General features: G+C 48.4%; 10 protein-coding genes across 10 annotated transcripts; 6 read left to right on the top strand and 4 right to left on the bottom strand.

The window, feature by feature from the left end:
- Window positions 1-798: 798 nt before the first annotated feature.
- Window positions 799-2,070, top strand: BP5553_04480 (uncharacterized protein; the record flags this gene model as incomplete). The annotated part of the gene is made up of 1 exon (XM_032013103.1): window positions 799-2,070. One exon carries the CDS (start codon window positions 799-801, stop codon window positions 2,068-2,070), a length of 1,272 nt encoding a protein of 423 aa, XP_031869703.1.
- Window positions 2,071-3,025: 955 nt separating this feature from the next.
- BP5553_04479 (uncharacterized protein) lies at window positions 3,026-3,532 on the bottom strand (the record flags this gene model as incomplete). The annotated part of the gene is made up of 2 exons (XM_032013102.1): window positions 3,026-3,408; window positions 3,478-3,532. 2 exons carry the CDS (start codon window positions 3,530-3,532, stop codon window positions 3,026-3,028), a joined length of 438 nt encoding a protein of 145 aa, XP_031869702.1.
- Window positions 3,533-4,150: 618 nt separating this feature from the next.
- Window positions 4,151-5,945, top strand: BP5553_04478 (ArfGap-domain-containing protein; the record flags this gene model as incomplete). The annotated part of the gene is made up of 2 exons (XM_032013101.1): window positions 4,151-4,268; window positions 4,351-5,945. 2 exons carry the CDS (start codon window positions 4,151-4,153, stop codon window positions 5,943-5,945), a joined length of 1,713 nt encoding a protein of 570 aa, XP_031869701.1.
- Window positions 5,946-6,776: 831 nt separating this feature from the next.
- Window positions 6,777-8,876, bottom strand: BP5553_04477 (uncharacterized protein; the record flags this gene model as incomplete). Its single annotated transcript, XM_032013100.1, has 4 exons — window positions 6,777-7,880; window positions 7,946-8,386; window positions 8,463-8,594; window positions 8,652-8,876. 4 exons carry the CDS (start codon window positions 8,874-8,876, stop codon window positions 6,777-6,779), a joined length of 1,902 nt encoding a protein of 633 aa, XP_031869700.1.
- A 497-nt stretch (window positions 8,877-9,373) lies between these two features.
- On the top strand, window positions 9,374-12,252 carry BP5553_04476 (ARID-like protein; the record flags this gene model as incomplete). Its single annotated transcript, XM_032013099.1, has 3 exons — window positions 9,374-10,277; window positions 10,327-12,146; window positions 12,199-12,252. 3 exons carry the CDS (start codon window positions 9,374-9,376, stop codon window positions 12,250-12,252), a joined length of 2,778 nt encoding a protein of 925 aa, XP_031869699.1.
- Window positions 12,253-12,808: 556 nt separating this feature from the next.
- On the top strand, window positions 12,809-13,625 carry BP5553_04475 (uncharacterized protein; the record flags this gene model as incomplete). Its single annotated transcript, XM_032013098.1, has 2 exons — window positions 12,809-13,199; window positions 13,387-13,625. The coding sequence occupies 2 exons, from the start codon at window positions 12,809-12,811 to the stop codon at window positions 13,623-13,625; spliced, it is 630 nt and encodes a 209-aa protein (XP_031869698.1).
- Window positions 13,626-14,502: 877 nt separating this feature from the next.
- Window positions 14,503-16,298, bottom strand: BP5553_04474 (Uncharacterized protein; the record flags this gene model as incomplete). Its single annotated transcript, XM_032013097.1, has 9 exons — window positions 14,503-14,685; window positions 14,742-14,794; window positions 14,851-15,109; window positions 15,167-15,292; window positions 15,348-15,435; window positions 15,489-15,674; window positions 15,729-15,807; window positions 15,864-15,961; window positions 16,015-16,298. 9 exons carry the CDS (start codon window positions 16,296-16,298, stop codon window positions 14,503-14,505), a joined length of 1,356 nt encoding a protein of 451 aa, XP_031869697.1.
- Window positions 16,299-17,114: 816 nt separating this feature from the next.
- On the top strand, window positions 17,115-18,940 carry BP5553_04473 (uncharacterized protein; the record flags this gene model as incomplete). The annotated part of the gene is made up of 2 exons (XM_032013096.1): window positions 17,115-17,332; window positions 17,389-18,940. The coding sequence occupies 2 exons, from the start codon at window positions 17,115-17,117 to the stop codon at window positions 18,938-18,940; spliced, it is 1,770 nt and encodes a 589-aa protein (XP_031869696.1).
- Window positions 18,941-19,230: 290 nt separating this feature from the next.
- Window positions 19,231-20,239, bottom strand: BP5553_04472 (uncharacterized protein; the record flags this gene model as incomplete). The annotated part of the gene is made up of 3 exons (XM_032013095.1): window positions 19,231-19,442; window positions 19,532-19,893; window positions 19,956-20,239. The coding sequence occupies 3 exons, from the start codon at window positions 20,237-20,239 to the stop codon at window positions 19,231-19,233; spliced, it is 858 nt and encodes a 285-aa protein (XP_031869695.1).
- A 3,117-nt stretch (window positions 20,240-23,356) lies between these two features.
- On the top strand, window positions 23,357-26,169 carry BP5553_04471 (ARM repeat-containing protein; the record flags this gene model as incomplete). The annotated part of the gene is made up of 3 exons (XM_032013094.1): window positions 23,357-23,475; window positions 23,526-23,929; window positions 23,978-26,169. The coding sequence occupies 3 exons, from the start codon at window positions 23,357-23,359 to the stop codon at window positions 26,167-26,169; spliced, it is 2,715 nt and encodes a 904-aa protein (XP_031869694.1).
- Window positions 26,170-27,196: the final 1,027 nt, after the last annotated feature.

Below are 27,196 nucleotides of genomic sequence, written 5' to 3'. Positions count from 1 at the left end.
CAACTCGGATGATGATATCGAGTCGTGACGAGATGGCTAAACGACTAATCGTGTTGCTGATACCGGTATTTTGCCCCATAACATAAATTCTAAGTCTTTTAGAAGTGTCGTTCACACCGTTGATATTTCCCATGCCATGAAGCCCGGGCCCCGAGTAGTAGGTATACGACGAGTCCATCAGCTTCCCTCGATAGCGAAGAAAGATACCCGACGTGGACTTCCCAAGAGCATCACCCTCTATCACAAGTCCGAGCTTTAGTTTTGAGAGTGCCTATCCAACATATTCCCCCCACCTAGAAGTACTTTGTGCTTGGTATAACACAAAAGAACTTCAGAAGCGTTCAGCTATTTCCTACTATCCTGCGGCTATTCAGTCATTGAGGATTCCTCCATTTCTTAATTACGAAAGGGACCCACTCAACTTCCAAATTCATGACCTCGCCCCAAGGTGCCATACGCAGCGCCCACAACCTCGCACAGCATATTAAATTATATTTCCACATCAACATCAGTCGTCCGTTCAATTAAACAATAGTACTCCGCAATGCAATGGTAGAGGAGGCGGAAGGTTGGCTAGTAAGTTACTCTAATCCCACGTATTCTATTCACGTGACCTTCCAAACTCATCATTTTGATACATAGACAATACTAACATCATTATCTAGTCTTGTAATTCCAATATAGGAGATTTCTTCTAATCAGGCATACCAAGCAAAGTCTATCAGCCGTATCCGGTAGGTGTTCAACGAAGCAATCCAATAATACAAACTCAGACTGACAGGAACACAGGCACCGAATATGTCCTTGTCCCAGGGTTCAAATTTTTTCCTCGAGCGCCAGCTCATAGGAGAAAGGTTATTAAATGACACGCATGTTTGTGATTCTCATATTGAAGAGATTCGGGAGTATCTTGCCATTCCGTACCGAAACCACAACGCCACCAAATTCACCCGCATTCGTCTCCAGGGGTACTCCAGAGCTTTGCAGTGTGACCTAGCACTTATCAGGACGCCCCGTCAAAACCAGATGGATAATTTCGTCATTTGCCCATCAGTGTTCATCTCTGATGAAAACTGTCATGCTCCTAAACCCTCACTTCAGGCTCAACCAGACGGCATGCAGGTGTTAAATGGCGAAGTCCGACAGAGAGGTGTATACCATGGACCTGTCTCCCCAGAAGCAAAAGCCAACGCACAGAATTTCATGCTTGAGGCTAACAATCCCAGTGACGATGCGATTTCCATAATCCCACAAGGAAGAACACTGGTTGCCGTAGGCAATTACGGAACGAAGATGCTAAACTGCTCAAGAATATCTGTGCCGTTGGTCGGAACCATCCCTTCGCAGGCGGATATAATCACCCCAAGCTTGACAGCGGAAATCTGCGAGTGTAGTGTGTTTGTCAAGGCTGTAGGACCTAACAGCGAATTCCCTTCTACTAATTCTGCTACTGTAGCGGAACGGCGATACTGCGATGGTATTCAACTTCTCTCAAATCATGCCACGGGTTACAATTGCCCCACGAAACCGAGCACCGATCATCGAAATTTGAAGGCTGGCTCGATAATATGTCGCCCAAAACGAGAGGACCACGAATACTATCAGGGCCGGGATTCCTCCAAATGCCGCCTAAATGACATCCTAGCCCGCTACCGAGAGAAGACAACGGCGAAACGAGACCATACTGATTTCTGGGAGGAGAGAAATAGCAAGCCAGGCCCTAACTCCAAGCTTCCTTCCTATAGAGGTGAGTACGATTATTGCCTCGCTATTGAAGGAGAGATGAGGGATCCTTCTCTTACCCTAGAGTTTGTCGAGGGTATAAAGGAGAAATGGAAATTTTCCCGGAATCGAGTGCGCGATGACTGCAGGATGTGGAGAGCAGCGGAAGGTACTGTCTCTCAAGCAAGTAAATATCTCGCGCAGAAGAGAGAACTAGTCGACGCGATCCGCAAAATTGAGGATGTGGAGAAGTGGAGGTTAGGTTTAAACCCGGAGGCGGCACCATGTGAGTGGCTCTTTGAGCCACTCACAGCCATTCCACTCCGTATGCTTTGGGTACCGCAATGAACATGATAGCTGTAGTTAGCTTAATATTACGTCCAAGTCAATAATCAAGCTGAGAGCGGGGAATGCCTGGCTGAGGTAAAACTAGATTCTGTAGGACGGAGTCGAGAATGACATGTAAAACGTTTAAGTAACAGGGCATATTGTTTTTACAGTATGCAGAGGAATGTGAAAGTGTAAGATTATATTGCCCGATTAGACTCCTGCGCTGGCTGGCGTTTATAAATAGGAAGTAAAAGAATAAACAGAAACATGCCAATGCAAAATTCATTAGACATGACGGAAGAGGTTCAATCCCCAATATCGATCGATCCGAAGCTAAATTCATACCGAGAACCAACGTGCACTTCCTCCTAGGCAAGCTTGCTGTGGATAGAAGCAGGCTATTGAACCCTGTTTTAGACCGTGTCAAAAACTATAGAAACCCATATTGCTTTTACGAAGACCTCGTTATGCTTAAGGGATTAGCCACACTATGCTCCTAGCAGTCTAAGCTTTAGAGTCCATGTTCTTATGAAGCTAAGATATTGGATATGGAAACCAGGCATCAATGTGGTTAGGACGGAGCCTCTAATAACCTTGCATTTGTAGTAGTTATTAGAACGACAGCTTTCCCACTCTTGAACTGACAAGTAATCACTAGGGGAGAGGCCAATAACAATGTTCGGCCACATGTTAGCTACCCCGAGCTTCCGCTTTTATGGCCACCAAACCATGCCGTAGAGTAGAGTTGCGACTTGACTAATGCAGCTGGGTGGCATTCGTCCAAGTTCTGACTGCCTGTTTATATCCGCGGTCTCCTACACGGCCCATGGCAACAACTACAGCGGTACGCCACATCTTGTGCAGGCTTATTTTGCGTTCTTCTCATAAACAATTGAATTGACAAACGGTACTCACATCTAAAGCCGCTAATACACAAAACATTTCCAACCTAGCTCCATTAGTCGCTCCAAAGTCACACCTCGGTCTTTGCGCATTCTTCCGTTCTCTTATCCTCAGGTGAGAATTTCAGACTAATGCTATTAACGCAATGCCTCTCATCCGTCGGTGTCTGGTATCCTTCGCCCTTGAATACATGTCCCAGATGACCGCCGCAATTCGAGCACACGATCTCTGTCCTCGACATCCCAAATGCATTATCAGTATGCCGAGTAATGGCACCGGGGATGCCGTCAAAATATGCAGGCCAGCCGCATCCAGATTTGAACTTATGGTTGGCTTTGTAGAGAGGCGCGTTGCACCCGGCGCAGGTGTAGACACCAGATTCCGGCATGTGCTTGTCGTATTCCCCGGTAAAGGGAGCCTCGGTGCCTTTTTCTCTCAAGACTCGAAATTGTTCTAATCCAAGGGCCGTGTCAATAATGGACTTTTGGTTGGATCTTGGGGCCTAGTATACGAAGTACGGACCTTTGTTGAGCACCGCCTGCCACTCCTCGTTGCTCTTCTGCACGGGATAAGACATCTTGGAATTGCTGCTCGAACTGAAGAAACTCGATAGGAATGGGATCGCCGGCATCGACTTAAGAATTGTACCTCGAGAGACCGGCGGGAGAGCTTTGTATTTGTAGGGTGTTTGTGCTGAAAGACGAGCGCTGTGATTGCTAAATGCCCGGACGATGTTCGGGAAACTTGGGAAGCGCATGGAGGGTTTAATAGGAAAACGAGATGTTCGGAGTCTTAGTAAAGAAATGGCGAAAGACGTGAGAGGATCCAGCTACTTGCGCCACTTGAAAGTCTTACAATTACAGGACAAATAGTAATAGCAGGGGTATTTGGAATCATCAGCCTCCCCCGCGCCAATCGACGACGTCAGATGTTGTCGCTGCGGTCCCGCTAGCAATTGGGATTATCAGAGTTATTGCCCGTTCCCCCCGCACTCTTTATCAATAGCGCCACCCCTGAATCGTACTTGCGCTTGCGCTTGTACAGTACAGCGCTGCAACCTCGTCGATTAATCTGTTGTGATCTGGAATCGCAACGCCCTTCATAGCAAGCAGCCATTCCCCATCTTCTTCAGGCCTCTGGGACCCTATACCATCTACCCCGATTACGCATTACACCCCCCGAATATCACATCACTATGTCGCGGAGGGCGCCTAATCCTGCGGCGGAACGTGCTGCCCAGAACACACAGACGATTAAGAATCTGCTGAAGTTAGAAGGGAACAAGACCTGCGCGGACTGCAAGAGAAATAAACGTAAGATTGAGTTAGCGGCTACTGTCTCCTCTTCCTCGTAGTGAGTGTATTACAATTCCATTGACTGAAATACCCTTGACAGATCCAAGATGGGCAAGTTGGAATTTGGGCATATTTGTTTGCATAAGATGCTCCGGCATTCACCGAGGAATGGGCACGCATATCAGCAGAGTCAAATCAGTGGACCTCGACGCCTGGACGGATGAACAATTACAAAGCGTGTTAAAATGGGGGAACTCGAGAGCGAACAAATACTGGGAGGCAAAGCTGGCACCTGGACACGTACCGTCAGAGGCAAAAATTGAGAACTTCATTAGAACCAAATATGAGTCGAAGAGATGGGTTATGGATGGGCCAATACCAGATCCGTCAACTTTGGACGCCGAAGGGGACGATGATGTGCCACTCAGTTTGGTAAAGGAGAAGCATGCCATCGAGCGTTCAGCCTCAACCAGGGCTTCTTCTGGACCATCAGGGCCGTCGCAGATTCGACGAGAGCCGCAGCCGGATCTCTTTGCAGAGGATATCGCTCCTCCAAGGGCAAATTCTGCTGCGCCAGCACGCCCGAGACCTGGGCCTCCGCCGAAGTCTGAACCTGCTCCACCAAAGCAAACGAAACCTGCGGACTCCCTGCTCGGTTTGGACTTCTTTGGAACAGAGGCTCCTCCGCCGAATCGACCATCGAGTGCCGCCGCAACTGCAGCAGCTCCTGGGGCCCAATCACGGCCAGATCTAAAACAATCTATCTTATCACTTTACGCCTCAGCCCCTCGACCTCAACCTCAGCAGCAACCATCCCACGGAAGCTCAGGGTCGTTTGGTGGCATGCAACCTCCCATGCAGCAATCGCCCCCGCCTCAACAGACTAACTTTGGAGGAATGAATGATGCTTTCAGCAACCTGAGCTTCTCTAATCCCAGTTCACCAGGAGTACAGGCCCAACCCCAACCCTCCGCATTTTCGAGTCTGGGCAATATTACGAACCATCAACGCGCACCATCCCAGGCCTCCACACCTGGCACCTTGACTGGAGGAAGCTTCTTTGATACCAAACCAGTTAGCAAACCCCCACAACAACCATCCCAGCCATCCCGGACTCTCAGCTCTTCCAGTGGCTTTGGCGCTTTCGACTCGGCCCCGGGCATGTCTTCAGGGGCTCAAGGTGCTGTGAGCGCCAGCTCTGGCTTAGGCGACCTCTTTGATTTCTCCGAACCTGCCTCACAGCCTGCCGCCCCGAAGCCAGCCACTGCCGCACCAACTTCGACCCAGCCATCAGTCTTTAATCTTTCACAGCCAGTGCCTCAACCCGCGCCTCAACCCCAGGCTGCAATGGCGCCGATGAGCGGCTGGTCAAATAATGATGCATGGGGATCTAATGACGCTTGGAGCGGAACGAACACTAGCCCTACAGTCACTAAAGTGGCAACTCCACTGGCTAGTCCCAACAGCTTTAATTGGGGATCTGGCGGGGCTTCTTTAGCCAACCAGAGCATTGTACCCGGAGGTGGAGGGGGGTTTAATCCGGCAAGTACAGGGCCACCAAAGGTCAGTGTGGATGAGGATTTTGGGGGCTGGAGCAGTGCCGCACCAGTTACGCCAGGAGTTGGTGCAACTGCAGCGAAGCCTGCTCCTGGATTTGCGGCCAGTGAAGATTTGTTCTCGAATGTATGGGAGTAAGAGAAATATAACCATAGATTATGGCCTAGACAAAATCCAGAGCGTTGCTAAAGTCTATCCCCTGTGAAGTATGTGCGAATAATCCCCCTCCCCCTCCCCCTCCCCCACCGGCCCAAAGGATCAGCACCATCAAACCTTGCTACAATTATTAGTGTTGTTTAACATCTGTTCGGCATAGCTGCAATCCCGAGTATCTATGCTGCTCAAATCTTTTAGAGTTCTAGTGATATATTATGCCTAGTAAGACATTAGTTGACTTGAGCTATTTCTGAGAAATGGTTACATACAAACATCACATGTAGGTATTCTGCTATAGGCTCCTCCGCACCCGTAAGACAGACCTTACAAAGACCGTTGTGTTTGGATATCAAGTTCCTGCTCTCTAGCTTTCGTTTATTTTAAAGAGAGTTGGAAAGAGTTTTGTTACGAGGATTGACGGTCCCATTTATGCTAATGGTTGTATCAATGGGGAAGGGTTGGCTATCTAGGGGCCGGGTCTACCTAAGAAGCTCTAAATATTAGATGATATATAATGTTTCAGAGAGGGATTTATCTGGCCCCTCGGCCATTGGGTCTGACAGCCCTTGGTAAATGATTTGATATTAAGCCAACTTGCAAAATCATATATGAGAATGTGAAACCTGCCAGCCCATGCCCCAGCCTCCCCATGAATGTGGAGCTGCCACGAAATGAGTTCTACATGGACACCTTTGGATGTTTGTGCGACTAGTTAGGGAAAATAGCAAAGGAACAATACGTAGGGCGATTAATAGCTAAACCATAAAACTTCCTAACCGAACTATAAGCTCATATCATCCACACTAACCCGACTCACACTCCAAGGCCAATTCTGCACCACGCCCTCTCTGCGTCCTGGCACAATTGCAAAAATTCGGGATTATCCAGGTTATCACAAACGAAGTCGGCAAGGAGTATATCACGTTGTTCCTCGCTAGCTTCGATATATCCAGGAGCCTCCCAAAGCTCCGTGGGGCGGGGCCTGCCGTTGTATTTGTGGACAAATTTATCAAGGGTATCTAGGTGGTCCGCGGATGGTAGAGAGAGTGTGGGAGCATTTTCATCAATCGCTGGTGTAGATCTTTGCATTACCGTGTGATCACGACCCGACAGGGTCTGGGTTTGAGTACCCTGATCCATCATCTTCAGCCGCTTGGTGGCTAAAGACTGGCGAGCCGGAGCAGCGTTGCGCTTTCTCACAGTTTTGGGTTTCGACTGGAGTCCAGTTGTAGTTGTGGGCAGTCCGGAGGATGCAGCTGTTATTTTGATAGCTAAGGGAGAGGCTACTTCCTGTGGCACGGCCGGGCCTTCACTGACGAGCTCGTCGTTATTCGAAACCTCAAATGGAGCTGTTTTATTTAAAAGACTCTTGTCCTGTGGCTTGACCGACGATGTCATACACATTGTCTTGTGCTGGGCCACGCGATTTTCCACATGTTTATGCGTAGAGGTTGTTTCCTTTACACTTGATGTTCCCCTGATCACGATAGGGGTTTCTGTACTTTTGATTGGTGTTGGCTTTGGCAATAGAGGGAGCGCAGAAACAGGAGAAGGGGTGGACTTTTGCGGAGAGGTCGGAAACGGCAACTCTCGTCTTGGCGGTATCGAGAGACTTTGAATATGGGGTTGAGTAATGGGAGCCGAATATGGTCTCCCGGAGTCTGGCTGCGCTTTAGATCCTTGGTTGAATGGATTGACAAAACTAGCTACGGCCAGCGGGGAGCCTTCCGAATGAATAGGATTGCTCTTTGGTAGTAAGAAAGGGGAGGTGGATAGGGCGCGGGACATACTATCCGTCTCCTCAGACATCTGTCCTGGCTGTGATCCGCTCTCTGGAGCAAAATATCGCGATCTCATGGAACTATTGGACTGACCAAGGATGGATGACTGCATGAATGGCTGGGAAATTCGCCGATGCTTAGTGGACGACAGTGTCAGTTTGTATAGCTCCAAAAATATAGAGATGTGCAGTAATCTGATACCTGTTGTTCAATCTGCGAAAGGTATAAAGAGGGATGCCGGGTCGCGGGTCCAGTTGACGCAGATGCCGGCCGAATGGTGGAAGAAGTAGAAAATGGCAATGTGCCCAGTGGTCCTAGTGTTCTAGGGCATGGATGATCCGCCCGAAAAGGGACCTTGAAATCTGATGGAGGGAACGGTAACGGAGGAACGTCGAAGGATTGCTTCACTGGTTCGTATGAGGGCATGTTGTGGGGGGCAAGTCTCGGCATTGAGGGTACGATAGTACCTGTACTTGATGTTGAGGTCGACGAGACCATGGAAGGCACTGGTGAGGCAACTGGGCAGGACCTAGATTGCTCAGCAGAAATATTGTCCAAGGTTGGAAGTCCAAGGTGGTTCAGTACATTCAATGCTCTGTTGAAGTCAGACTCATTTCGAAACCTTAACTGAATCCGCCGAACCTGGAACAGTGAAACAGTCAGATGGTGAACTATTCTCAGAACGGAACGGTTGAAAAATATGTATCGGGCCACATACAATGTTTCCCGGCTTTGGATACCTCATGGCCAAACAGGGGCACTTGATGACGACCTGGACTGGACGGGCCGGTTCCGTTGACGAGCCAAACCCTTTCGAAAGCTCGACCAGTTCCCCTAGGTCTTGTGATTCCTAATACTGATGTTAGCCTCATGAACTGAATTCCACTCCATAGTTAGGACAAGGCACAAGAAGTTCCGCCCCGGCATGGATATCCATCACTAGGCTTTCCACATGGTTTCCATGTTTATCAACGGTCCCTCCGGCGTGGAACACTAGACGAAGGTCGTCTCGTCCGCTCACATGGCACCATGTGAAAGTGCTCACGTCATAGGCACATGTAGCGTGCGAGAACTTCGCAAAAGGAAGTGCATCTAGAACAGACTCATGTGCCCGAGGAAATAGTTGAGACATGGTGGGGATAATAATAAGAAAGCGGGAAGGGGAACAAGAGAAGCTTTGAACGATGCCGTCCGGACACAGGTTAGCTGGAATCGGTGTTTGGTATAGCAATATTTGCAGGGTCAATATGGCAGTCCCACGGACCTTAACCTAAGCCTCAGAGTTGATTTCTGGTGATCATTAAAAGTATAGGCATATACATTGACTTCACTGTTAACATCCAACGATCACCAGGACGAGGATGAGGGATGTAGTTGCTGCAGTTACTAAGCAAGCGAGCAATATCACTGAACGAGGCTCGGCAGCATTACGGATAAACATACGTCCGGCGCTAGCCGTTCACGGAGTAGTCGATTCTTTCCCTGGTCGAAAATGGAACTGTCGCGATCGACCAGAAATAATGCGCGTCGCATTCACAAGCTGAGAACGAGCTCTCTGCAACTTTTCGCCCATTGCTTGCCAGCGTATGGCAGCATCGCCCGCGACAACGCGACAACCCAACCGCAGCTATGGCGTCTTCTCCCAATCGTGGGGGCTCTCCCTCTGCAATTAACTACTCCCCGGAATATGTGCAATTCATCGAGAAGCTCGCCGTGTACCATGAGAAGAGAGGAACCGAGTTCGTGCGCGAACCAAAGGTTGGCAGCAGGCAGATCGACCTGTTGAAGCTGTTCAACATAGTCATGGAGCGTGGAGGTTATGACAAGGTCAGCGACGAGAAACTGGCATGGAGAAAGCTGGGCCAGGATTTCAACTTAGGAAGCCCAAACCTGCCCGCCCTTGCCTTTGCCCTCAAGTCGGTCTACTACAAGAACCTCGCCGCATATGAGATATCTACCGTTCACGGTAAAGAGCCGCCGCCAAAAGAGATTTTGGAGGACTTGACTGCGAAAGGCGGGGGCTTGCTCACTCGGACTCTCGAGAACTATAAACCGCCCTCTCGGCGAGAGCCTGGCACTCTGGATCACTCAGAGGCCTCGGGAGACGACGGTACACCTGCTCGAGACAGGAACGGCAGTGAAGAGGCACCTGGATCCGGTGGAAGAGCAACCCGAGGCTTGCGACAAGCACCACCACAGCGTATATTGTTCCAACCCGACACGCAACCGTCGCGACAGACAAGACACGCCGCTTCCCATACATCATCTCCTCAACAAGCCGGTCATCACCAGCAACACCAGCCACGCGGCGCTTCCACCTCTTACAACCCTTCGTCAAACATGGAAAACATGTCTCTTGCAGTTGCGAATTACGAACCTCGGCCACAAATGCCTCTCACTCTTCGTCCTGTCATAACCCCTGGAAATAATCCGGTCGAATTTGCCCGCCGCCAGAAGGCTAAGAGGGACAATCTTGCTGCGGCAAGCGGACGTCCTGCCCCAGCCACTAACAGAGGTGTGATGCTGCCTGGATGTAAGTCTCCCACAAATGACCAAGTAGAGAAATACTAATCCTCTACTAGCTGGCTTTGACGGTCCGAATATCTATGTCCGCTGCCTTTGTGCGTTGAGGTCCGGCATTCCAGCCGAACAAGATTACGCTCTTCACCACTTGGTCAAGATTTCAATGGAAAGAGGAGACAAATACCGATTCGAATCCTTTCCCGGCCTGGCAGAGGCGCTGATCGAGAAGCTGTTGGAGGTCAGCTCGTTGTTTTACGAAGTGGACTGGCACGTTTCTTACGCGGAGGATGGGTCGATGACTAGTCGCAACACACTCAATGGCGTAGACGGCACACCAGATATACTGCAGACAATAGCACAGCTTCCCAAGTTGGATGTCAACGATAACGTACTACCTGCTGGTTTCAACGATGCCCTACTTCAGATAAATGAGGCAGCTCTTACGATGAGAAATATGGTCATGCTTGAGGATAATGCCCATTATGTTTCAGAGATGGCTCCGCTGAGGGATATGCTCTGCATCGCTCTCAACCTCCCAAATCACGATAGCCTTGTGGAGTTGAAACACTATGCACTCGATATCACTGAACAGATCACAAAGTATTTACCCTCCGATGAAACCGACCCTCTCTACATTTCACTTCTTGTGCAGCTACAATCTGAGGACCTAGGAGCAATTTTAACATCCTTGCGGGCTATTAGTAGAATATCGATGAATCTTGAAGAAAACAATCTTCTCAAGGGTGTTCCCGTGGCTGGAATTCAGAATATTCTAGATTGGACGATTCTCAATGACGAAGAGCTTGTTCACGCATGCCTGGACTTCCTGTACCAATACACGGCCGTCGTCGAAAACGTCGACTTTCTTATTACCGAGTTACAGGTCGAGCCACTCATTAACCAGCTTGTCCGTCTTTTGGCCCATGGAGTTAAGATTCATGAGAAGGAGTTCTCCCGCGGACCGGAATTCAAGAAAGAAGCTCCTCTGCAAATCGCACCCCTCCCAAAAGAATTGCTTGCGCAACTCCTTAAACTCGATGAGCCAGAACGAAGCTCACAGTGGCTGCGCTGTCTCTTTGAAGAAGATTCTGATGAGTCTATCACCCAAATTGCCCTTTGGCAGGCTTATCAGGCTCAGTTTATGCCCACCACAATTGAGACGGGACGCCAACTTCTGCCAGCTGCCGAGTTCATCAAAAATGTCAGCACAACCTTTGGAGAGAAGGCAACTGCACAAGTTCAATCCGGACCAGTGCAAAAGTTCATCATCAAAGGTATTAGAATGCGCAGCGTACCTGTTGATTTCTTTGAGGAGGAGTACAGCAAGTGTCTCTGGAAGGTCCAGCCCGGCCATGGGTCATACTGCGGCGAGTTTTTCATGAGCCCAGAGGAGATGTACAAACACATGCTACAAGACCATATTCATGCTCAGCTACTGCCAGATGGCAAGTTTGATAACACCCAAGAAGGGCAATACGTGTGCCAGTGGGATTCATGTAGCCGATTCAAGACAGCACCTGCTACCAAGTTAGCACAACTAGGACAGCACATCAAGGTTCACCTTCCACCACGACCATCTGCAGCTAGTAGAGGCTCAAACGAGCATGGACCTCCTCCGAGCAAAAAGCTGAAGCCGTCATACATCTTATCTTCGCCCAAACAAAAGTTTAAGTATGAAACGACTGCAGTGGATGAGCGACAATTTGCTGCTGGTGTTCCGCTCAGCGCCGTGCTTGTTCTTCGAAATCTTGCTCGTAACTTGCCGAAGACAGAAGCTGAGGAAACCGCACAGAAAACTGATGGCATTTCTTGGGTCGATCGTTTATTCAGACCTGTTGTGCCGCGGTTGTATGAGGTGATGTCTCACAACAGGGCATTGGTAAGTCTTCTAACTTGCTGTCCAAACATTCTTTTGCTTACTGGAACTATAGGTTGAATACATGACCGATCTGCTTGGCTCGATCAATGACGCTTATGCTGGGTGAGGTTTACGCGGTTCGATACGGTGGGCTTTTAAATCTGGCGCTATGGGATATGGATTGCAAGACATTTTCGGCGGCGTAAATTGGCGCAATCATTATTCCATCCTGTGTACAATTAGATACCTAGCATAGAGAGAAATGCAGCAGCGATCATAAGTCTTGCAGGCCATAACCGTAATCGACCAAAGGCCTTTAATTGGAGTATTTGAGATTTTAGGGCTAGATTTCTTGAAGAATTACGCTCTTGCCGTTCTGAAGCTCGGTTCCCCTCGGAAGATATTATTTATAAGTCCTGCTACCCCACCATACTTATGCGGGGTTTCGCCATTTATCCCATTCAGGGACATATTAAGACACCTCATATCAGCGGTGCTTACTGTCACCTGACAGGGTAAAGCCTAGCTCATTAGGTACTTCCCTCGGCATCAGCGACTAATCTCTATAAACCTCCTGTTATCTTGCTTTAAATATTCAGTTCTCATCCCATGGTATTCCTACTCTCTTGCTATCTCCTACCATCCTCCCTTCGTCTCCCCAGCAACCATAAGGACACACCAAAATGACTCTTACAATCTCCCCAGCAACACCGGATGATATCCCAGGAATAGTAGACGTCTGGTACAAAGTCTTCCGAGCCCCCATACTGCTCGAAGCCTTCCCTGATACCCCAGCCGTGAAAGCCTGGTTAGCCGAGTCGTTCAAGAGGTGCATGGTTGAAGAATCACGTCGCACAAGATTCATGGTCGTGACCGACGACGATTCCGGAAGAAAGGTCGTCTCGTTTACCAGGTGGGTTAACAAGCAAGGCGGGAAAGATGGCATCTCGCACTGGAGTTCTCGATGGGGAAAGGAGTTAGGGGAGGGTATGGATTATGATTTTGTCGACCAAAAGTTTTTTGGGCCGATGGCGAAACAGCAGGAGGCTATTATGGGCGAGAAGCAACATTTGGGTATGTGTAATAATGTTTATACTACTATATTCGAGTTTTATCAGTTGCCCCTTTCGGTCTATTATTCCTTACTCATTCCCCCCCTCCCCCTCGGTTTCTATCAACTTATTATGGGGAGTTTCGACTTGATGATCTCCTTGTGTCCTTTCTACCGCTTCGACAAATTCCTTTTCTCACACCCAAATAGTGCTCGAAGTCTTGGGTACCGATCCCTCGTATCACAGACAGGGTGCCGCGTCAAAGATGTTGCAATGGGGACGTGAAGAAGCGGACAGAGATCGCCTTGAAATGTACGTTTCTGCGTCGAGTCAGGGACAGCCGTTGTATGAGAGGTTTGGGTTCGCGGTATGCAAGGAGCAACTTAGTAAAGAGACGTCTGCGGCGCCAATGATGAGACGTATTGGGGGCGTGAAGATAGGGGAGTAGGGAGTTAGCTGTAGGTGGTTGTTCTATGGTTGATTGCTAGAGATATACAAAGGTATAGCTTGACGAAAACTGAGCTATTGCGAATCTAGTCATACGTCAAGCTCACGAATCAATTGACTATCTAATAATTTACATGGAGGAGTATCTAACGTGCGTGGGCATCTTGATCTGACATAAAAAATTACATTAAGTAAAATAGAAGGCCTTGCGACGGCCCCACTACATGATTCTAAGTCGGTACGATACTGAATAACTCACAACAGAATCCTAATGAGTTCGTTCTTCGGACCCTGTTATATATCCTGTATCACTCACTTCAGGCGGTACATTGTAGAGGCATACATTCTAATCGATGCGCTAGAAACAAAGTATCATCCAGGGATATTCCATCCTAAGAGTTGGTGTTAGAAAGGAGTCTCCACTGCAGCCCCACTGTCCACATCCCCCGCATCTGTTCCAGTGGGCACTAAATAGGGATCCGAGATGGGGTCCCGAGCCATCCCCGGAGTATAAACAGAAACGAGTGATGAATTCTGTGCTGCTGGGAAAACACCGTTACGAAGAAAATTGTTCGTGAATTTTGTTGAGGCCTGATTAATGACTGGTGGAGGAATTGGATTAGCCCGGGCATGAGAAAGCGAAGCTAGTTTTCGGGTAATATTTTGGAATAGAGTATACAGAAAATAGGAAAGAAATCGTACGAGGAAAAGAAACGTGGTCATCGCCGTGCCTGACGATAAGCGCGGAATTTGGTGCTTGCTCCCATACGAAGGTCGCCCATTCCGTAGGTGTGCTAAAAAAAAAATGATGGTTAGCTTAGTTGAGGTCGTCTGGAATCTGGATGAAAGCGTTTCATACCTGCCATCGAAGTCTGCCGTTACGAGAGCCATTTTGTGGCGTATGGGTAATCGCTCAGAGGCTGGTGTTTGGAATGGCCATGCGGAGCACCATAACTACAGCCGAGAGAATCAGCAATTTGGACAGCCGTTGTCAGGAGCTTGGGAAATAAATATACCTGAATTTGCCAGGCTTGCGTCATGCCGATACCACTGTGATCCTTCTATGAATTATTAGCCGTCTGGTAGGGCCATGGAACTTTTCAAATGCCAATCATACCTTTAGCCCTTGCTCTAGTGAGCGTTGGAAATACTCAAATGTTCTCTCATACTCTGCCAGGGCGTTAGCATTCCCGCTAGTAAAGTTTGACCTGTTGAAAAAACATTACCATAGTCATTGCAAAGTAACGGCATTGCAACGACTGCTTCAAGCGGAGGAGGCCCATACACGAAAAAGCTTCCATCTCCAGACAGCGCACTGCTGATTCCGGTGAGAATAGCTGGGAAATCCGGCGATCCCAGAAGATTTCCAAGCATCACTGTCTGGACGTCGAGATCCGTTACATAGGGGTAGCATTGCGTACTATTGACACAAGGTGGGATGAAATACGGAGACTCCTTCGCGTTCGAAAGCACCTTCTGAAAGGCCTGGGTCTCATCAGCACCGAAAGATTTGATTGAGAAATGGCCACTTCAATAACATACCTTGAGAACACTACCTTGGCCTTGAGTATGGAATGGACAAGTGGGATCGTTCTGGCAGTATGCATCCGCCCGAAGCATTAGCCTGTTTGATGCTGCTATATCATCTTGAGCTTGGGCGAGGAGACTCTGTCAGAGGCAGTTAGAGAACGGAAATAGAAATCACAGCAAGAATATATCTTACTCGTCCGTGTGGGACTACTGCATCCAGCACAAAATTATTCACCCGATTGGGATATTTAGCAGCGTATTGTGCCGCTCTAAAGGAACCACTGCGCATCGTTAATAAAAACATTCCCTCTGGAAAAAAAAGAGAAATACTTACTACGAGGCGCCCAGGAAATCGATCTTTGCGTATCCAAGAGCCAGCCTAATACTTTCGTAGTCCTGCACTACTTCACGTGTCCCTACATGCTCGATGATCCCTGGGGGAGAGCTAGAGTCGATCCACGATTGAATAACCTTGGAAGATGCTTTTTTCACTACGTTAAAAGCAGTTTGGTTCGTTGGGCTAATCAATTAAGTTAGAAGATAGAAAAGAAAAGTGCCATAATGAGAGACTTACTATCTACCAAGTAGCCCGCTGAAAGTCTCCAAGGACACATTTAAAGGGTTGGAGCTGAAGGTGCCTCTGACATCCATTACTATCCATCGGCAAGTGTTAGTGATGTTATCAAGTAAGGTCATATTGTACGCCTACCCAGTAGATCGAAGTCCATGAGCTCCGAGAAAATTTTGGTGAGGCCGAGAGCTACTTCCCAAGCAACCACAACTCCGGGATCAGTTCCACCTGGGTTGCTAGAGACGGCTATCAGCAAATACACCCTTCCACTAAAAGAAGTATATCTCACAAGAATAGAACTCCTTTAGGGTTGGCCGGTCGGTACATTGCCAGCCGCAGTGTGATCATATTCGTATGGCACAATGGTTTCGAATAATCCATCGGGACATCGATCTGACCACAATGGAGAGTCGGAGGAAGGTTGGTGAGATCAATTGCGGAACCATTGAAAGAACCAGTTGATTGGGGGACATTCTTGGAGCAGTCCGTCCATTTTATTCGATCCACTGGGATTGAGTGAGATGCAACTGACAGAGCTAGACTGAGAAAGCTAAACAATCGGAAGGGGGACATTCTGAGGGGGAATGTAGTAAGAACAATGATTATGAACATGAATATTGAGAAATCTACCTCTCTATATACTCTGGTTGCGGTTCTAGAAGCTCATCCAACCTCGCGGTTCTTGAGGGAGTACATCGTAGGCTTGCGTAGACATTGCGCAGCAGCCCCCTTGCCATACGAAGAGCACTGAGATACAACTCGTGGCAAACCCCGTTGTGACAGGCTACTTAAGATGATGTGGAGGCTCTCCAAGCTCACAGCTGCTTACAAACATCGACAAGCAGCTCCCGACACTGTCTGACAGGTTCGGTTGTGTTTTGTTGGTAAGATTGAATGAGGCGTGTGCTGTGCGCCGTGCTTTGTATCTGACGGTCCGCACTGCTCGGAAGTCGTCGAGGAAGTATGAAGTTGCACGTTCCTCGACTGTGCCGCCGGGAAATCAAAAGAGCCACGAAGCGAAAAGCACTGGTTTGGATCACGTATGCTACGTACGACTGGCCGAATCGTATTACAGGGGATTCTAGCGTTGATATAGGACGCTAGGGAATAAGAGAGAAGTAAGAAGTACGCCCTCCGTCGTATATCGTTTGATGTTCGTCTTCCACTGTTGCCCACGATAGCCTACGATCCTTTATTAGTATTCGTTTTACGGTCTGGCTTGACAGATGCCGTAGAGCTACCCTATCCTTAAAGAGTTGTTTCCTACGGGATATATTTGATTGGCTTCCGACGGGCGACTCACCTGCATTTTGATTTATATACTCCAGGGGAACCTCACGGGCTCCTCTGGACACCCAACTCCCCGCTACTCGTATAGCGGGGATCACGATGAATGTGCCTGGTAGGCGTAAAACCTCGTCCCACTCGTCCTCAAGTGATGGTCAAACGACTATTCTTGGAGGTCGGGCAGTACTTGCACAGGATGCAGCTGCAAGCATGGCTTTGTGGCCGAACACGTTGATCGATCCTAGCCAGCTTCCCAGAGACATGGTGTCCAATTTCCGTAGGGGCACTCCAAAATCGCGGAACGGGTGTGTAACCTGCAAGTGAGTGCCTTCCGTTACGTGGTTTACTTGAGTTGCGACTGATCGATGCTTGATAGAATTCGCCGTGTCAAATGTGACGAGGTCAAGCCTTGGTGTGAGAGATGCACGTCAACTGGCCGCAAGTGTGACGGTTATCTCCCGCCGGCCAAGAAAGCAAAACAACTAAACTCCAAGCCAAATTTAGACTTCCGGCATGAATTAGCCCGTGGCCCAGTGATCCTCTACACCCCCTCGGTCGATATCCAAGGAACCACGGCCCAGCGTCGAAGTTTCCAGTATTTCACTACGCGAGTTAATCCCTCTGATATGCCAGGAAATTTCGAGCCATACTTCTGGAACAACGTCGTCCTGAAATTCAGCCACATATACCCCACAGTACAGCATTCTTTGATTGCTCTAAGTGCAGTGTATGAGGAGCATGATGGTCGAAAAACCAGGGGATTAAATGGAACTCGACCTACTAATGAGTATGCGCTACAGCAATACAACAAGGCTGTCAAAGCCTTGGTCAATTACATATCTCTGAACGACCACGATCCCCGCGTTGCTCTTATCTCCTGCCTCATGTTTGTTTGGATTGAATTTCTGCAGGAGAACCTGGATCCTGGATTCCAACATCTGAGTGGGGGCCTCAAAATCCTGCAGCATATAAAATGCTCGCGCCAATTAGGCTCGTCAGCGAGTAGCCATTTCGATGCCGAAGATATCTATGGATCATTAGAACGTTCGTTCACGCGTCTGAAAGTCCAAGCAGCAATCCATGGTAGCCCGTCGAATAATATTCCCGCCTCATCAGCTGGGTGCATAGAGACGATTCTACCCATCCCAGACGCCTTTTCAAACATATTCGAAGCCCGAGTCTGCCTGGATAATGAATACAATACAATGTTTGGGACTCTTCGGGAGCTCCGAGATCTCCATCGGGATCCAGGCGGCTCATTGTTCTCGAGAAGCGCCCCGGAGATTGTATCAGAATGTTACCGCATTGGAGAGACGTATCTCCAACGCTTCGAACAGTGGCACGTAGCAGCCGAGAGAATGATAGCAAATTCAAGCAACTCGCAAGATGCTCCTCACACGTCAGGGATCGATTGGCTCCGATTGTACTATCTTCTAATCTCCTTATCACTGAAGACTGTGCAAAGGGTTCACGAGATGGTCTTTGACGATTACACTGCCGAATTTGAACGGATGGTCGAGCTCTGCGAGCGGCTCCTTTGCGAACCTAAGGCGGAAACAAGGCCCCTCTTATGTTTCGATATGGGTATTATACTTCCTTTAATGTTCCTAATTCTCAAGTGCAGAGTCCTTCGAATCCGACGGAAAGCCTTATCTCTGCTAAGACTCGCGCCATACCAGGAAGGTATGTGGTTTCGTGAAAGTACTCTCAAGATTTGCGAGTGGAAAGTAGAAATGGAGGAGACAGGGCGCGGCGACCTTCCCGAATCGAGCCCACTGCCAGGGTCAGCCAGAATCTCGTTAGAGCATACTGTGAAGGGCGACTACCCTTCCATGACGTACATTAGGTTTCAGAGAGGCAATGGTATGGAGGCGGTGGAACTGACCAGTAAGCTGGAAGGAGTGGAAGGAATAGGGAATATGTTATGATTGGAAATGTAAACAGAACTGTTTCTAGCGCGGACTTTGAATTTAACATACAGTGTACGAGATTTTAACCTGCGGTGTGTTGATCGCGACCTCTCACTTTACTAACGTTATATATTTAGTACTAGTGTCTTATTTGAATTTTGAATAGAACACGCTGGGAAATTCACCAAGAATGGAACATTATTGATTCCGACGATGTGATCAATTCAGTTTCTTGTATTTTGGCACTGTTGTAGTTTTAGGATAACCACCCCCGCAACTTTGAACATCCGGCGGTTTACCACCCTAAATTATCTTGCAAGATATCCGCCATCAACTACTAAAGAGTGGCCCGTAACCCATGAAGCATCATCACTAGCAAGGAAAACCGCGGCTTTAGCAAGGTCTTCAGGCTGGCCTAGGGAGCCCCATGGATGGGCTGCTCGAATTGCTTCGGTAGCTGCTATAGCCGTTGGATCATTTTTGGCCTTTGTCATAGGGGCTATCATCGATGTTTCGGTAACTTTATCCAAGTCAGTAAAGGCCGCTTTGCATTGCAGGAAAACCGCTTCTCAGTTCGGGAGATCATAGAGTCGAAAACATCTGACTTACATCCGGGGCAGAGAGAATTGCAATGAATCTTGTCCTTAGCATATGACACCGCGATCTCCTTAGTCAACCCGACAACCGCATGCTTACTCGTTGTATAACACGGGGCACCGGCTAAGGCAACGTGACCTCCAATGCTTGCCAAATTGATTATCCAGCCACCTGTCCGCTCTCCACGACCGTTTGGCGGAAGAGGCTCTTGTTTTAGAAACTGCGCCAGAGCATATTTGCACCCGAGATACACTCCTCGCGTATTGACGTTCATGACGAGGTCGAAATCCTGGGTTCGAGTCTGATGCAAACGGAAGTCGCCGGCTTTCATTTGATGATCGACCTCGGTGCCAATGCCTGCATTATTGACCATACTGGACAGAGCAGATCATTACTACCCAGGTTGGTTATTGGATTGGCGTGAGGAAGAACGCACATGTCTAGTCTGCCAAATTCTTCCACCGTCTTGGCTACCAGAGCTTCGACTTGTTCCTCATATCGAACGTCGGCCTTGACAAACTTTGCCTTCCCGCCTTGTTGGACTATGAGGTCGTGGGTCGCGACGGGGAACTCATTGTTGGTATCTGCGTGTGCTTCTGGCTGCAGATCAGAACATACGACGACGGCGCCTTCAGCAGCATAGGCAAGGGCGATGGCTCTCCCAATACCAGAACTAGCTCCGGTGATGCATGCGACACGGTCGGAGAGTCGAGAAGACATGATAACACACTTGCGTGAACAAAAATAATATCTCCTATAAGGTACGTAAGAGCTCACTGAGTACCGAGTAATGATGAAATGGGAACTAAAAAAAGGTGTTCAAAGGTAGGGCAAGGCGGATTCCTGTCCTAAATAACGAGGAATGATAATGCGGAATGTCCCCGCGTGGAGTATTGCTGTATACCTCGGTTACAACATAACCTTCCTCGTCGTGAGGGGTGGCGTTCGAAGCTTGCATTCTCTACGGATTGTGAGGCTGTGAGCCCAATGCCGGGTGTATTTATGCGTGGATCGGTAGATCGTTGGTAGTGTGCAATCGATGCCGTTGATATGCAGATAGATCTTATCCCTGCTGTTTGAATAATGTTACATGGACGACGTACCCGCCCGCCCGAGCTAACCCACTCTTGGTTGGAAGGCCACGAGCCCGTCTTCGGTTTGCCTCCAAGGCCACTAGGCCCGCACTCGAATTATTTTGCATTATCAAGTTCTAGACTTTGCAAGTAGCTACAGTAGGTACATGTACATATTCTTGTACTTCCCCACATAGATTCTCATACGTAGTTGAACACTAGTTTTGCCGTGACAACCGGCCTATTCATTGGGCGAGGCTCTATACTTCACAATTTCATCTTAGAGGCTTTCTTCTAGAAGATCATTTTGTAGAAACCTACTGTATAGTTAGCGTCATTTCCAAAGGCAAGCAGTAAGAAAATGCAAACTTATCTCCAAAAATTCGGAGGGGTTGCCTCTGGTCCATTACAGACGACGAGGCAACCCGGGACTACCCACCCATCAGGCCGGTCCCTGTCCAACAACCCACAAGAGCCACTCCATCCCTGACATACCCCTTACCTAACAACAGCCAGCAGAGGATATTGCCACCAAAAGCCAAGGGATCACAGCAAACTACCCAACGCTACCCAAAGCAGACGAGCGCTAGACTCAATGACACCAACTCGAGATGGGTCCCGCTTTGGACGCTTTGCAGTTCCCATCCACCTTTGGCTGTTGGGGCTCTACTCCATGTTAGCAGCCGGGGCAGCGGGGATCTATCACCAGTACTTTCCATCTTTTGCACCCAGCAACCCGCATTAGCCATATTCGCCACCGTATCATACCAAAAGAGATCGATGCCAGCAGAAGTACCTATTGGAGGTCGGAACAGTGAGCCGGACGCGTAACGAGCCAAGCTAACAATGAGCATATACTTCAGCACAGACACGCAAGGTTTCCCTCTGTTTGAATAGCAGTGCCCTCTGAGACTAGTTTTATGTTTCCTCTAGAAGTCTTTTTCAAGATCCCAGGGCGAAGGCGGACAAAAAACGTCAACAAAAACCGCTTATCATCTCTCCAACATGATCTATCGAGTAGATAGTGCGGTAGAGGAAGGGGTGCCTAAACATCTCGAGGATGCTAAACAGTGTGTCGGCGTCTTCCATCATCCAATGGCGAGGCATTGGAGAGAAAGTTGATGCGGCTGATCGGGATCACGCTAAAACACGACGATGCCTTTGGCTGGTGCCGCGGCAAAGGTCTTGCGAGCTGACTGCGCTCCTAGAAGCGAGTTTCTTGCATGGGAAGGTTGGATACAACGTCCCTCAAATAGCTGGAGCTGATGTACGGGATGAAGAAGGGTACGGGACGTCTTCACTGAAGCGAAACCGAGCGGACTCATCTCGACAGACACTCTGGCAAGGAGACTCCATATGGGTGCAAAACACTCCGGGGCTTATCAACACGTCAATGCTTATTACACCACAGCGCAATGAAGGACCTCCCTCCACATCATACTTCTGTTTGGAGGCTGTATCGAAAGCTCGCTACAAGTGCCAAGGCATATGATTCAGACGAGTGCGATCGAAGCCGAATCACAACTCTAAGGAAGTGGAAGTATGTGTATGAGGCGGTCTGTTTGTAGACTTTCCAGAAGGAAGGTATTGTGCCCAGTCTTCACATCCCAGAAGGGCTCCAGCCACATTGTCGACGAGGGTGTAGAGAACGCTGTACCGGTTTCCGACAGTCGATGAAGATCCCTAAGACCACCTCTGAGGAAGGGCCTGTACTCTTCCCACATTGAATCTCCTCTCCATGTTCAAGCATCGGCAAAGACAACCCATAATGACCAGAGTATAACGCCCAGCCGATAACCCTGACGAGCGTCCTCACATGAGGCTCTTACCGAAATGGCTCATAGGAGAAATCTGTATTACCGTCTCTCGACGTCTGGACTATCCTTCCAACCTTTCAGTTTCCGGGCCTCGAAACAATGGCTTGGCCTTTCGGCGTTGTAATTGTCGCTCAGCGGATGGAAACCTAGTAATTTAGAAGGACAACTATGACCGCAAACTAAACCGACAATGTCTTAGGGTTAAGTTCTGATCCCCTATGTTCCTTTCGGAAATTGGTGATCAGAAAACTGTACGGAAGGCGAAGTGCTTGATTTGTGCATGCTCTTGGAGTCAAGAGTGAGAGAAACCGTTGTTGTGGCTTGTGGTGAAGTATCTGGTAGCATCGGAAGGGGCGCGCGTTTCGCGTTTGGCGCTGCAAGTGAACACTCGAGGCTGCTGCTGGTTGAATATCGATTCCAGGTAGAGACATGGGAGGTAGATATAGAGATGAGGTTGCAGAGCATTGCAATCGACATTTGAAGGTAATGATTTGAGATTGGAGCGGTTGAGGAGGGAAAGAAGGATGTTGGGGATTCGAGACGACATCTCGTCGCGTCGCGTCGCATCAGGCAACAAGGCACCAATTCGCCAATTCACGTGATGACTATTATTTCGATCACTTTGTTCGATTTCAGGTGGCAAAATATACATCATACAAGTGAGTCCAGTGATCCGAATTTGACAGCGCTTCCCTGCGTGAACTCCGAGTTGCATACTTCCTATTCCATAGAGAGAATCCTCAGGCAGTGCTCATCCGCTTTCACCAGATTGGCCTCGTCCGTAATTGAGGTCTTCCGCTTTGGAATCTTCCTTTGGGTTGCTTGAGTTTATAGAGTGTTTGATTAAGATTACATAAACTTTGTGGAAAATATGTGTTAACTTGCTAAGTTTTCTTATTATTACAGTACGGCATCAAAGAGTAGGAGTTTACCTAATAGGTACCAATATGGGTGAGCCTCCTCTGGCAGATCGCCTACTTCAGACTGGCAAGTTGGCTTTTGATCCGGACCAGCCAGAAGAGGTGAGGCAGGAAAATCGGCCTAGGTTCAAGGCAATAATAGATGGGTATTAGCAGAGACAATACCCTTTTCAGTATCTTGCTGACAATCGTCTAGCACGAGCACTTTGGTGCTCATGCCGGTTTTGAACCTGCTGATTCAACCAGGTCGCACTCATCCATGGCTTCGAGCGCCACTCATCTCGGCTTTGGCATCTCTTCCCCTCAGGCCTCGGGGGGTTCAGGATACTATTGAATTTATCCTCTCGGTGCACCCAAGCTCCCGGGTGGGCTCATCCGAAGATACCTCCAAGCAGGCTGGTATCTCTTATGAGGCGTTGAACGCTGCATCTCGGCTTCTTTGTTCTCCACCATTTGGTATGGCATCAGAGAGATGGTTTTCCGGAATCGCACCACAACTGCTCTCGCTCCTTCAGGGGCAAGGCGAGCCTGGAATGGATAAAGCCGCGGCATTCATCATCGGTTTCGGAATCCTTGGCCGGAAACAATACGGAGCACCAGGTATATCCTATTATATTGATTTAAAGGCTTTTTCGCTGATTTGTACAGGAATGGCTGGCTGGAAGGCCTTCGCAGCCCCCATGCTTAGCTGCATTGATCCGACAATTACACCAGAATCAACTCAGGCTGCAGCCTCAGAGGAGGACATAATAACTTTGGGTGCTCCAAAGATATTGGTGTCCTCTGGCGACGTTTCTCGCAGCCTCTGTAATTTGTTAACACTTGTAACTTCACATCCGAATCCCGGCCTTGCGAGGCGCCTCCTAAAGCCTATTCTTCTGCCACTCTGGTCCTTGGCCTCTTGGTACGATGATGCGTCGATAGTGGAAATCACATTCTGCAAGCCAGCAAGGGAGATGTTGAAGATTTTAGTTCAACTAAGTCCCGTCAATGAAGAACCAGTTTACGAAAACTGCCCGCGCCCTACATCGTACTGTCTCTCTACAATTTTAGACAACTTGTTGTTCAAAGGCAGATCAGGTCCTGGAAAACCGTGCTGGGAGTATGCGTCAAGTAAAGATGGCGGCATTCAGGTTCAACAGCCTGATAATAATCCTCAAAAAGATACGGATATAGTATCCAATCTGGCGAGGATAGATCACGGAGTCGACAAATTTATAGCTTTTCTTGGGATACTAGGAAGCACGCCCGACTTTGTAACAGAAGTCTCCCGTTTGTTCATGAGTTTATGTTCCAAATGGCTCTCCAACAATGATAGACAGATTGGGAACCCGGTGCTTTCGCGCCTGGAAGCCAGCGAGGACAGGGGTGATATCGAGTCTCGGCTCATCGAGGCCAGGGTCATGCAGAAGTTGATGGATACGTTTCCGGACAAACTGATTAGTGATTCTAAACAAGTACTCGCGTTGGTGTGCCAGGTCCTCTCCGATTTTACCGATGCCAGTGGAGACCATACCAACAGCGATGATGCAGTTGCCGTTGCGCTTAGCTTGCTCAACATGTTGTTGACTACTCCAAGCTTTCAAATATCTCTAGAGGACACTGCTCTAGATTCTATTCAGTCTTCGCTGAAATCAATCAGCCGACTGGGACGCGAGGAGATATCTCCAACTGCCAAAAGTTTGCAATCATTACTTAGGTTTCATAGCACTATCGGTGGACCACAAGTCGCTATTCCAAGCACATCTACGGATCAACAATGGGAAGATCGCAAGAGCTACAGTCTTGCCATGTCATATCTTATGGCTAGCGACTCGCCACCGCCAGTTCGCGTCCAAGGCCTCGAAATTCTCTCTACCCTAATGCGAGCCAACAGTGCAGTTCTAGATATTCCCGCTCTCCTTATCCTTTTTACTTCGATCCTCCAAGACAAGGAAGAATACATATACCTGCGCGCCATTCAGTCTCTCATTCAACTATCTCAGAGACACCCTAAAGCCGTAATGAAAGATCTTATTGACCGCTACGTAGATCCCGATGAGGAGTACGAGCTCGACCAACGGTTGCGACTTGGTGAAGCATTACTCCAAGTCATACAAACCAGCGCTCTGCAATTCACAGGCGAAACAGCCCGCTCAGTCTGTCATGGGCTCTTGTTCATCTCCAGCCGCCGCGGGTATCGACCCAAGACAGAACGAGCCCAAGAAAGGCGCCTCAAGTCGAAGAAGAAAAGCGAGACGGAGGCAGAAGAAGCATGGGGTGGAGAGGTTCCTCAACTGGCTGAGGACGAAATGTCTCCAGAGGACGAGATATTAGCCCAGATAGTGTCTGGATGGGAAAGCAAACGAGGGACTGAGGATGTCCGGATCCGCGCCTCTGCATTGTCGATTCTTGGCTCTGTATTAGAATCCAACCTGGGAGGCATAGACCCAAGCACAACCTCCGCAGCAATCGATATGAGCATTCATATCCTAACGTTGGAACCTGAACTGCAAAGGGCTATACTGCGGCGCGCTGCTATTCTTTTAATTATGGATTTTATTAGAGCTCTTGAGGCCGCTCGGTCCGAAGGCAGAAGCCTTGGTTTTGGGTTTGTAGGGCAAAGTCTTGATAATGTGACGAGAGTTTTGGAGTATGTAAAGGACACGGATAGCGATGGATTGGTCAGGCAGCATGCTAAGGATGTTGTGGAAAGCTTACAAGCCTGGCAAATGAACTCCCTGTTTGCCTCCCGTGCTGAACCGCAAACGGAAATCCAGGAATTATCAGGGCTACATATTAGGCCGGGAGGAGGCAGCAGGGAAAGCCGAATGACCCCTAGGATTGAGGAAATTGAGTAAGGGAGTACATCTGCTCTGGACGAAATTAGGAAACCAGTCATTGACCCATGAAAGATGTCGTAACCTTCTACTTAATTTCAAGAGAAGGATTGTTAGATTGTCACTGAATTGGGAAGATGATATAATAAAGACCCCACAAACCTGGCAGTGTCCCAAATTCAAGAGAGCAGCAGCTAGTCTCTAGAAGGCCAACTCTAAAGGGACTACCGTCTTAATGTCTCTGATAAAGTAATTGATTCTTGAAAAGTCGTCAAACAATTCCATGAAAATTTTCGAAAGACACTAGTAATAAGCATCCTTCCGACCGCTCTTTTAGTAACGCTACCGCGACCTCTTAATATAAAAGATACCTAAGTTAGTATAGCTACCTTTTTATAGTATGCCCGACAAGTCAGACTAGAGAAGTTTGATAGCCTAAACTAGCTGCACAGCGATTATCCAAGTGTTCTGATTCTACTAACATATGCCGTATAGGTCTTTTTTTAACTTCATAACTCCATCTTTAGCATTCCTGAAACTATCGCCTACTCGCCGTCATTAAACCTCATCCTCATAATAGCCTGGTGAGTAAATAGATCCAGTCAAGTCGCTTTGTTTACAACCCGGCTATTATGCGTTTCGCCTACATGGGTCAAGAAGCCCTTTAAAACAGGAAAATCCGCTGGCCGCCAGCAGTAATGACGCCATTACCAAAAAAGGGACGACCTTCAGCTTCTTTCATAAGGACTTGCCGGCAGTCATAATCTAATGCTGCAGTTGAAGAATTTAAATTGATAACCACTAGACAATTTACAACCACTGACTATCCGGCAGCGTGAAATTGGTCCGAACTGATGCGATATCGGGATATTTGAGTTAGTAGACACTGACCGTTATCGAGGGCTCTGTGATTAAAATCCGACCGACTAGTCAATACTAAGTACCCAGGTATTGTCCTGGCTGCGTATTATATATAGAGATTATAGCAATATTTAACCACTTAATAGTCATTATGCAAAGGATTGTGGCGCTTTCGAAGTCGCAAGTA

Source organism: Venustampulla echinocandica (genome assembly GCF_003357145.1).
Source record: "Venustampulla echinocandica strain BP 5553 chromosome Unknown scaffold_2, whole genome shotgun sequence".
Lineage (NCBI taxonomy): Eukaryota > Fungi > Ascomycota > Leotiomycetes > Helotiales > Pleuroascaceae > Venustampulla > Venustampulla echinocandica.
Note: the sequence above shows the minus strand (reverse complement) of the source record. Positions and strands in the feature narration are given on the sequence as shown.